The sequence below is a fragment of the Macaca fascicularis genome, chromosome 2 (genome assembly GCF_037993035.2).
Source record: "Macaca fascicularis isolate 582-1 chromosome 2, T2T-MFA8v1.1".
Taxonomy (NCBI): Eukaryota; Metazoa; Chordata; class Mammalia; order Primates; family Cercopithecidae; genus Macaca; species Macaca fascicularis.
Genome location: NC_088376.1, coordinates 86,794,534 through 86,806,758, shown reverse-complemented (window position 1 = coordinate 86,806,758; position 12,225 = coordinate 86,794,534). Strand labels below are relative to the sequence as shown.

General features: G+C 37.1%; 1 protein-coding gene across 8 annotated transcripts in view; it reads right to left on the bottom strand.

Annotated features, from left to right (window-relative positions):
- The window catches only part of NAALADL2 (N-acetylated alpha-linked acidic dipeptidase like 2), a 1,467,871-nt gene that overhangs the window by 738,616 nt on the left and 717,030 nt on the right, over window positions 1–12,225 (bottom strand). For all 8 annotated transcript variants that reach the window (XM_065540193.2, XM_074031421.1, XM_065540194.2 and 5 more), the window contains one exon: window positions 5,514–6,015. In XM_065540193.2, coding sequence (XP_065396265.1) covers window positions 5,514–6,007 — 494 coding nt within the window. In that variant the 5' untranslated portion in view covers window positions 6,008–6,015. The remainder of the gene's footprint in view (window positions 1–5,513; window positions 6,016–12,225) is intronic.

Here is a 12,225-nt window from a genome sequence, read left to right as displayed (position 1 = left end):
ATTTTGCTTATAAAGATCATTTCACAGTATAAATTAATTCATGCTTGCTTACTTGTATCAATGATGAAAAACATTGCCCTGTCCAAATAATGCGAACATTTAAAAATATATACATCTCTAGAGATTGTATTTTATTATTTATTCATCTTATTTGTGAAGTTAGAAAGTAAAATGTGTTTAGCAAAAGAAATGCAAAGACATGGGGTATCATACTGTGATTGACTATTTTACTATTATGACATTTTAGTTTCTGAACCTATAAACACCATGGGAAAGAACCAATAAAAGCCATGGGGAAACTCCTTTAAAAAGTAACTCATATATGAAAAATGAAATGCACAAGGTCAATTCACATAGAAAACCTTTATCAACATTATTTTTGGCCTAACAAAAGCAAATAAAAAATAAGAACCTGGATGGCTAGTGGCTCTGGAAGACAATCTGGTGACACAAAGCAAACTTACACAAATGTGAACTCCATGAAGCTGTGATTTGTTTCCAGGAATTTATCGGAAGGGAATAATTAAATAGGCACACTGGGATTTGTGTACAAGAATGTTTGCAGAGGAAACCGAAAGGTCCCTTTATAAGAAATAGGTTAAATTACATGGCATCCATATAATGGAATACCAGGCAGTATTTTATGTAGTGATTTAAATCCATATTTATTGGCTTGAAAAGTGATTCTAATATTTTAATTAAAAAAATTCTAAAGCAGGTGTCAAAGGAATACATGACCTAATACTATTTTGTTGATTCATAGGGAATGATAGAAGGAAAAACAATGATTTTTTAAAAGAGGTAGGATTATGGATGGTGTTTACTTTTTTCTTTATAATTTTCTGTACATGTTGCACTTATAATTAGAAAGAACCATAATGCCCTTTCCATTAAGAAAAAGAAACTATATTAGCCATAATTAGAATACAACACATTTTTCTCCGTTTTGTCTCAACATTTCACAGCATCTACAGCTGTCAAAGGCAAACACATTCCTGCATTCAAAAATAAACTAAACCTCATTAATTTATCTATTCAAATATCTTATATTACAATATTATATTTTCAAACTATGTTTTGAAGTTTTCAACATACTTACTCTGCTCAGAAATATGCTTATGATCTTCAGAATTTATTAGGTTGGTGCAAAAGTAATTGCTGCTTTTGCCATTACTTTCAATGGCAAAACAACAATTATATATATGTGTGTGTGTATGTCATTTCTTTAAATAAAAAATACATTATTAAAGGCTTGGTGGCTTTATTATATAATGGAAATGAACTATTGCACCTGTGACAATCAAGCTTCTTCTAAGTTAAAGAGCTTTCTCAACAGTCATAGGTAAACATGGTTTATACAAGATAACCAGCATCTCAACTGACTTAAGCTGATTAGATTAGGGACAAGCACTTGACACAGAGTCACAAATATCTCTGGTCCACAAAAGGATAACAATGACATTTCATCCTGGAGAATAGGAATAAAAGAATAATGTATTGGAGAATATAGCAATTAGCATTGGGAAAAGATGCAAAAATAAAAACAAAAACTAGTATAAATTGCAAAAGAATTAAATCACTTTGGTGATCAACACTTCAGTGAGACTCAGAGAACGTGTTTACTCAGGAAGAGTTCTCAGCTGAAACTTTTCTGGTGTACGCTTTGTGTGTTTTTTGGAGACTCTTTATTCTACAACTGGAGACTTCTCATTTTCCTTTGACATGAGTAATAATGTACCCTCCTGCAGCTCTTGGCTTACAGCCCCCAGGGATCTGAACACACCTCAAGCTTCTTCCCTCTCCAAGCCTCCTGCTATCTCCCTCTCAGCCCAGACAGAAATAATATTCGCCATACGCCACCTGAAACAACTACCTCTTCTGCAATTTTTATTTATTTTATTTTATTTTATTTTACTTTATTTTATTTTGGGACAGAGTCTCACTCTGTTGCCTAGGCTGGAGTGCAATGGTGCAATCTTAGCTCACTGAAACCTCCTCCTCCCAGGTTCAAGTGATTCTCCCTGCCTCAGCCTCCCAAGTAGCTGGGATTATAGGCGCCTGCCACTATGCCCAGCTAATTTTTCTTTTTTTTGTTTTTGTATTTTTAGTAGAGACGGAGTTTCCCTATCTTGGCCAGGCTGGTCTCGAACTCCTGACCTCAGGCAATCCACCCTCCTTGGCCTCCCAAAGTGCTGGGATTATAGGCGTGACCCACCATGCCTGGCCTTCTTTTGCACTTTTATCAGCAACTAGCCAGTGAATCTCTTACCACTTAGATATGGGAAGTAAGAGGCTGAATTCTCTGAATAAGAAAGACATCAAGTTATTCTAAGTAGTTTTGCCACCTCTACATCTTCCAAATAGTTCTGTTAAACTTTTTCCACTGGATTTGAGACTCCTTTCTTGAGAAGAGACAGAGACTTAAAGCACATCAGCAGCTTTTTCAAAAATGCTTCACTTTCTCCATTCTACCTAGCCTTTGCTTCTCCAACCTCTCATAAGCCAAAAATGGATAATCATCTCTGGGCCCATACTATCATTTTTTTAAAGCTCTACATGCTACATGCTAGTCTTAGAAATGTAGCATCAACTGTCTTTATGCCTCAGCTGGAACTGAAGCATCAGTAGTGATACTTCAATATTTTTACAGTATGTGGTTTTGATATAAATTGCCACTTCTTTAAAATTAGAACATAGGCTATCCTCTGAGTAATCATAATATAATTATATAACTTAAAATAATTATAACATATAATATAAATGAATACTATGTTCATAATATTTTGTATATATATATTTATAATATAATGAAAAATCTAAATGATAAAATAATTTTAAAAATATGTAACATAATTGATAAACAGATCTGTTTCTCATTTATTCATGCATTCATTTCATTCTTTAAAAAATAATTTCTCAATGTCTATTAGATGATGGCATTTTAATGGTGCACAAACAAGTGTAGTCCATTCTCTCATTGAGTCTGCAGTCTATTATAAAAAGAACATATTTTGTATTGCACAACTTTTAGGCTGTTTGATAAGAACTGACACAGGTTTAGAGCATGTCCAGGAAAAGAGAACCAATAGAAAAGAGATACAGCAATTGAACAAAAGAGTGGACCAGTAAGAGCACAAAATTGGTAATAAATTCATGAAAAGTAATAGCAGGAATCTACTACTACTAGGAGGCACAGAATTAAGGCTAAGATTGCTTAGTAAACAGAGATTCATAATGACATGTGGTTAGGACGACTACTGAGGGAGAAGTTATTTTTGGATGAGGAGCTGTTATGTTTGTAAAGATATTCGTACAAAAATACAATTGTTTGGAAGAACAAAGTATGTTATCTCAAGAAAGAAAAAAAAAATATGGCTACTTGATGGGCCCATAATTGTGAATCTGTGTCTAATCACAGAGTACTACCTGGGAGTGTAATTGCTAGTGGTTATGCTTTCATAGCTAGCTTTGACACGTATGTTATTTTGTTGATTTTGTAGTCTAAGACTGGAATATAATCCTTACCATCTTGCAGCTTCTGTTCTGAGAGAAATAATGAATATTTTAATGTAATTATTATATATTTTAAATTTTATAATCAGTTGCCTATTTGCAAAGAGGACATAAGTCAGCTTTTAAAGATGACTACAGAGCTGAAAAATGAATTAAAACAAGACAAGGAAAGCCAAAGTTATATAAGGAGGGAAAATAAATACGTAGCTTAGCTTGTAAACAAAATGCATGTCATAAAGTTCCTTATAAACCTACAAATACAAATTTGACTCTAAATTTACTAAGAGTCAAAGTAAAGAAGGAAGCAGACTAGGTTATGATATTCATTGCATCAATAAATTAAAAACTAACCAGCTGCTCAGGAAAAACAAACAAACAAAAAACATACACATAATTGTCCTTAACGTTAAAAAGAAATTAACGCTATGGATCTTTTTCCAGAAGACATTTTGTAATAGAACAGATGTCCATAACGAAGTTAAAGTAAAAACAGTTTTATAGAGTCCTTCTATTTTCTTGGTTTGTTTTCTAATAACATCCTGAGCCAGTTAGATTTATCTGCAACTTTCCCTTTTTCTGCTCCATCCTATATTGCAGGCAGTGGATCCCTTCAAAATGAGTTTTCTCAAGTTGTAAGTCAGCAGTCTCTTGCTGGTTTCAGCCAATAGGACAATAGCTAGGACACTTAGTGGCAGGAAGAAAAGAGAAGCTGGGGTATTTCCCTCTCTCTATCTTCAGTGGTGTCTCCAGCTGAGGTTATGTCCCTCATCTGCACTTGTATGCACAGACATTCCAGTCCCATTGCTTTCTCCCTCTAGTCTAGGTTTAGTAATGGCTCCATTTTGTGAATCTCTGGGCTACCTGAGTATCCCCTGATTGGCTCATAGGTTCCTGATCACTGATGGAAGCATTTCTCTACTTTAAATGCCTTTTATTTTAAATATTCAGGAAATTTTCCGATGTCTTCATTGGGTCCTGATAAATACAATCATTCATTATAAGATAACAGCGTATCTTTCAGCTCAATGTAAACAATTTTACATCGGGAAGTCTCATGAAAAGTGTTATTATCCACATATTAAATGTCCAGGGATGCTTATAAAAAAGGGAATAGCAGACACAGAAGGATATAGGGAACACATCCCTGTCCGTCACTGAGGCCTAATCTTCAGGAAGAGGATTAGAATCCACCAACACCAATACACCTGGTATTTCAGCACATGAATTAAGTGACACATCTTCAGTGGACATGCTTCCCTGAGAAAATTCCTAGAAATGCACACCTGCCAACATCTTAACTGTAACAAATCAGCATAACCCAGAAAGAATATCCTGGAGAAGTAGTACCTCACTACTCTATCTACCTACAAACAACATACATGATTCACCTAGGACTATTCTTTTCCTGCAAATATAGAAGATATATATGGAAGGTAATACCTCATCTTGCATATTCAGTTCTTCACTTCACTAAATATGTAAACTAGAAAACCTTTTACAACTCAACATGTATGCTAATAAAATAACAAACAGCTTTTCCAAGTTATCCACTAGTTATATGACATCACTGAAGCTTTTGAAGACAGTTACTTCAGCCCATAAAGCAGGTTTATTTTACTCTGATGTCATTAAAGTCTTTAATCATATGGCTAACATCCTAGTTTTTATTACCTGTATATCTGGCAATCTTTGCATCCCAACTTGGTCTAATGAGGCTCCCCAAGAGGGAGAAAATACAGTGGCTGGAGACTTTTAGTCTCCATAGTAGTTATGATTCTTACTAGTAATTAATAAAACTGCATCACAAATTTATATTGCAGTACCATAAATCTGAAAATCTGTGCCCCCCCTTTGAAGTTTCTATTCTTGTTGTGGTGGTAAGTTATGTTTCTCAGCTTGCAAAACTGACTTGAACCACGGCAAAATCATTAGTTCAATACCCCCGTGAGACATTTTTCCCAAGAAATGCATTCAAACAACATCTGTTTCTTCTTACCTACCTGAAAGACTTCTTAATATCTTCTGCCTGGATTGTCTTGAGAATCTCTTGGTATAACTGAGGATCAACTGTTCCTGAAGATGGAGTATCTGAAGGGCAATTTGTATGTACATAATAACCTATGAAAATCCCAAAAATAAATAAACTGGTGGCTATGCAAAGTATTTTTAAGAGGTGACAAAAGTTGCAGCGATTGCTCTTTGGTGCAGATCGTGTATAATGGGTAATGTAGTCAGATTCTTCTTGAAGTCTCTGGAACCTTCCTTTGGGTGAAGTTGCTGGTTGAATGGAATCAAGATCGAGATCTATAGTCTCTGAATGCCCTAGGTTCTGATTCTCAGCACTGTCTAGCTGGAATTGGTCAAAACCAGACTCCTCTAGTTCCTTCTCCATGTCCCACTCTAAGTCAAGGGCAGTGGCTTGAAGATCATCATTGTCTAAGTACTGTGAGTGTCCTGGAGCTCTTTGATCTGCATTGACCTTTTGATAGGCCATCTTTTTACCTGTGAAAATAAGAAAAATATATTTTAATAAAATAAACACACAATTTAAAAAACTAACAAGGTGAAAACAAAACAGTAAGCCATATTGGGCATCCATAAAATTTTAATGATTATAATAAAGGGAATTAAATTCTCCTTATAGAAACTCATGTTTTATTTAATTAATCTTATAATTTTCTGTTGATGTCATTATAGGAAAGGAAGACAAAAGAAAAACGAAAGTAGAAGGTATTTAGTGGAAAAGCTATGAGAAAACAAAATTACACACACACACACACACACACAAACACACACACACCCCATTAATCTTTGAAGCTCAGGAGAATAACAACAGTCATGAATGCGCAATTATATTGAAGGATGATGCAATGTAGAAGGCAAAATTAAACCTTCATGGTTACAAAATAACTTTTAAAAATTGAAGACAAAAGTAATAAAGCTGTTATTTGGTAAGTGAAAGGGAAAAATAATAAAAGCTCTGGAATGATTACATTGCCAGAGCTAGTCTTAAAAACACAAATTCATTATAAGAATAGGCAGAACAACTAAATGAAGTATGAATTCTACAAGAAGCAAAATCTGTTATGTTACAGATTCATAACTTACCAAAAAGATTACAAAACTTTAAGACTATGAGAGAGGACTGAGATGTCCCAAGAAATTAGTGACATGAATTGGCCTGGCTCAGTGAACTTTAAATAAAAGTCTGGGATGGCATCAATCCAAAGAGGAAAGCCTTTTGCCAGCCTAGGAGAGTTTGGTTTCATAACCTTGCTACAGGAGTGGCAGATGGAGGTTCTTCTCCCCTGCACCTCTTTGGATGACAGCTTGTTGTATCCTGCTGAGTGGTATTAGGAAAACTGGGTGAATTAACTGCAAGTGGTCTTAAGCCTGTATTCAGTAACCCACTGGTGTATTATGGCTGCAGATTAAGAGTATTTATACTTAAATATTCTGTGTATTAGATTTGTCACCCCAGCTGGATCTTAGGTCCCTCACAATGTTTTATGATTTTTCTGTGTGTCCTACTGTGGTGGGCAAAGAACACAGCTCAACTGATAATTGATTAGCTAATTGCCTTAGGAATCGTGGTGGACAAGTAAATTCCTATGAAAAAGATAAAACAAGGATTTCACGAAGGGAGTGGCACTTATGCACAGAGTTATGGCCATACATACCTCCAATCTTGGCTAGCTGAGGCCCATATAATTAAAATTTCCTAAATTTTTAAGAAAGTTCAAATATAACTAAATATTACATTTTATAAAATAAAAACTGTAATTCTGACTAGAATTTTCATATGCTACCCTAAAATCTAGGAATCATTCTTACCCAGCATTGACTCAGTAAAGATGATTATCTAATGCATGCCAGGCAGAGATAAGTAATGAAGAGAGAAATAAATAGGACCGTATTCCACAAATAGGGAACCATCAAATCAGAGAGACAATGCAAACAAACAAAAAAGTGAGATAAAATATGCAAAGTGTCAGTGAAACTCAGGGGTGATTGATTCTATCAGAAAATACAAGAAATAATTATTTTTAAAAAGTGACCTCTAAGTTGCTTTTGCAAGAGAGGAGGGTGTGAGAGGAGAATACCCAGAAAGGGGAAAATTTACAAACACAAAGGAAGAATAAGAATGCCCCACTTGAAAACCCTAGAGTGGTATGCTATGACTGAGCATAGTGCACAAGGGCCAAAGATACTGAGGAAAAAACTAGGAGAAGGTGACACTGACAAAAAACTTAACTTTCCTACAACACAGGGTCTTCGTATATGAAATGGGTATAATATTAATATAAACTTTGTAGTGTTGTCATCAGGATTCATTCACATAGTGAACCCAAAGCATCTATTGAGTAGTGGATAGGTTATATGAGTTAGAAGGAACATTTCTAGTCTTAGAGGAGATAGAACTGTCAAGGATTGGTGGGGAGTTAATAATTATATAATTCTGCAAGACATTGTGGAGATGGAGAGGAGGATGTATAATATTCACACACACACACACACACAATAGTGTTTTTTTTTTTAACATTTAGTCTGTATGTAGAGATTAAAATATAAAAATCACCACATAATATACTAAATGTTCTCATGGATCTACACTGATTTTCTTTTTCCCTCCCTCCCTCCATCCCTTCTTGTTTGGCCTTGCTTCCAAAATGATTCAAGGAAGTGTAGCATTTGAATTCTGTCTTTGGTAAAATCAAGACAAGCAGAGAAAGGAAGTAATGTTTGAAGTTAATAAAAACTATTCAGATAGGTTAGGTGACGGCTGATTAACTTACAGAGGAAGAAACTGAATCTTACTGGGTTTAAAGAAAATGTCAAAATAAAATACCAGAGGATAGAAAAAAATCTGAAGAAAGTAGAATAAAGACTCTCTAAACACTTTAGAAACCAATTTATTTTAATGTGCTTTATAAACTGCAATTTCCTACCACTAGTCAATTTTTTCCCCTTTGGCCTAAACATCAGTGAATTGCTGGTATCTTGATATGATATCATATTTACTTCTTTAACTGTTCAGCTTATGCATTATAGATTAACTTACACAAATATTTCTCCATGCAGTTCTCTAGATTTTTTTCTCCCATTTTAATCAATCAGTCTCTCTCCCTCTCTCTCTCAAGTTGAATCATAGAGCTTGGTTTATGCTCAGAAAAGGCTTGGCACATGAGAGTTACTACAGAAATGTGAGATCTCTAATTCTGACCTCTAATACAAACATTCAAAGTCACCTCTCTATAAATCATTTAAAAGCCAACTGCAATGGTGAGGCAGAGTTTTCATCTCTAGCCTGACAATAGGCATTCCATCACATGTACATCGGCAATTTAACGCTCTTCAAACATCAGACAGAACCATCAATTAGAATGTAATGCAGATAGAGATATTAACTCCTCACCATGATGGATATCTGTCTGACACCCTTACTACCGCATTTAGATTCATTACACATCATTAAATTTTCACTGAATTCTACCTTCCAGCAGAGTCACATCTGGGATAAAGGTAGATGAAGTCACTTGATGCAACAAACTCCAAAGTATTTCCGGAAAATTACTATGGAAATGAGTATGCAATGACATGCATGATAAAGCATTTTAATCACTAACTTGGTAAAATCAATTATATATGTCTTATATATTTTATATATCAAATATATGTATATGTAGTATATATAAATGTATTATATACATTTATAAAATTAGTAACTATTTCTATAAAATTATTTGCCTTAAAAATAGTGGATTTATGGCAAGATGGCCGAATAGGAACAGCTCCAGTCTCCAACTCCCAGCGCGAGCGACACAGAAGACCGGTGATTTCTGCATTTTCAACTGAGGTACTGGGTTCATCTCACTGGGGAGTGCCGGACGATCGGTGCTGGTCAGCTGCTGCAGCCCAACCAGCGAGAGCTGAAGCAGGGCGAGGCATCGCCTCACCTGGGAAGCGCAAGGGGGAAGGGAATCCCTTTTCCTAGCCAGGGGACCTGAGACACACAACACCTGGAAAATTGGGTAACTCCCACCCCCAATACTGCGCTTTAAGCAAACAGGCACACCAGGAGATCATATCCCACACCTGGCCGGGAGGTCCCACACCCACGGAGCCTCCCTCATTGCTAGCACAGCAGTCTGTGATCTACCGGCAAGGCAGCAGCGAGGCTGGGGGAGGGGCGCCCGCCATTGCTGAGGCTTAAGTAGGTAAACAAAGCTGCTGGGGGGCTCGAACTGGGTGGAGCTCACAGCAGCTCAAGGAAACCTGCCTGTCTCTGTAGACTCCACCTCTGGGGACAGGACACAGTAAACAATAACAAACACAGCAGAAGCCTCTGCAGACGTAAACGACTCTGTCTGACAGCTTTGAAGAGAGCAGTGGATCTCCCAACACGGAGGTTGATATCTGAGAAGGGACAGACTCCCTGCTCAAGTGGGTCCCTGACCCCTGAGTAGCCTAACTGGGAGACATCCCCCACTAGGGGCAGTCTGACACCCCACACCTCACAGGGTGGATTACACCCCTGAGAGGAAGCTTCCAAAGCAAGAATCAGACAGGTACACTCGCTGTTCAGAAATATTCTATCTTCTGCAGCCGCTGCTGCTGATACCCAGGCAAACAGGGTCTGGAGTGGACCTCAAGCAATCTCCAACAGACCTACAGCTGAGGGTCCTGACTGTTAGAAGGAAAACTATCAAACAGGAAGGACACCTACACCAAAACCCCATCAGTACATCACCATCATCAAAGACCAGAGGCAGATAAAACCACAAAGATGGGGAAAAGGCAGGGCAGAAAAGCTGGAAATTCAAAAAATAAGAGCGCCTCTTCCCCAGCAAAGGAGCGCAGCTCATGGCCAGCAACGGATCAAAGCTGGACGGAGAATGACTTTGATGAGATGAGAGAAGAAGGCTTCAGTCCATCAAATTTCTCAGAGCTAAAGGAGGAATTACATACCCAGCGTAAAGAAACTAAAAATCTTGAAAAAAAAAGTGGAAGAATTGATGGCTAGAGTAATTAATGCAGAGAAGGTCATAAACGAAATGAAAGAGATGAAAACCATGACACGAGAAATACGTGACAAATGCACAAGTTTCAGTAACCGACTCGATCAACTGGAAGAAAGAGTATCAGCGATTGAGGATCAAATGAATGAAATGAAGTGAGAAGAGAAACCAAAAGAAAAAAGAAGAAAAAGAAATGAACAAAGCCTGCAAGAAGTATGGGATTATGTAAAAAGACCAAATCTACGTCTGATTGGGGTGCCTGAAAGTGAGGGGGAAAATGGAACCAAGTTGGAAAACACACTTCAGGATATCATCCAGGAGAACTTCCCCAACCTAGTAGGGCAGGCCAACATTCAAATCCAGGAAATACAGAGAACGCCACAAAGATACTCCTCGAGAAGAGCAACTCCAAGACACATAATTGCCAGATTCACCAAAGTTGAAATGAAGGAAAAAATCTTAAGGGCAGCCAGAGAGAAAGGTCGGGTTACCCACAAAGGGAAGCCCATCAGACTAACAGTAGATCTCTCGGCAGAAACTCTCCAAGCCAGAAGAGAGTGGGGGCCAATATTCAACATTCTTAAAGAAAAGAATTTTCAACCCAGAATTTCATATCCAGCCAAACTAAGTTTCATAAGTGAAGGAGAAATAAAATCCTTTACAGATAAGCAAATGCTTAGAGATTTTGTCACCACTAGGCCTGCCTTACAAGAGACACTGAAGGAAGCACTCAACATAGAAAGGAACAACCAGTACCAGCCATTGCAAAAACATGCCAAAATGTAAAGACCATCGAGGCTAGGAAGAAACTGCATCAACTAACGAGCAAAATAACCAGTTAATATCATAATGGCAGGATCAAATTCACACATAACAATCTTAACCTTAAATGTAAATGGACTAAATGCTCCAATTAAAAGACACAGACTGGCAAACTGGATAAAGAGTCAAGACCCATCAGTCTGCTGTATTCAGGAGACGCATCTCACACGCAGAGACATACATAGGCTCAAAATAAAGGGATGGAGGAAGATTTACCAAGCAAATGGAGAACAAAAAAAAGCGGGGGTTGCAATACTAGTCTCTGATAAAACAGACTTTAAACCATCAAAGATCAAAAGAGACAAAGAAGGCCATTACATAATGGTAAAGGGATCAATTCAACAGGAAGAGCTAACTATCCTAAATATATATGCACCCAATACAGGAGCACCCAGATTCATAAAGCAAGTCCTTAGAGACTTACAAAGAGACTTAGACTCCCATACAATAATAATGGGAGACTTCAACACTCCACTGTCAACATTAGACAGATCAGCGAGACAGAAAGTTAACAAGGATATCCAGAAATTGAACTCATCTCTGCAGCAAGCAGACCTAATAGACATCTATAGAACTCTCCACCCCAAATCAACAGAATATACATTCTTCTCAGCACCACATCGTACTTACTCCAAAATTGACCACGTAATTGGAAGTAAAGCACTCCTCAGCAAATGTACAAGAACAGAAATTATAACAAACTGTCTCTCAGACCACAGTGCAATCAAACTGGAACTCAGGACTAAGAAACTCAATCAAAACCGCTCAACTACATGGAAACTGAACAACCTGCTCCTGAATGACTATTGGGTACATAACGAAATGAAGGCAGAAATAAAGATGTTCTTTGAAACCAATGAGAACAAAGATA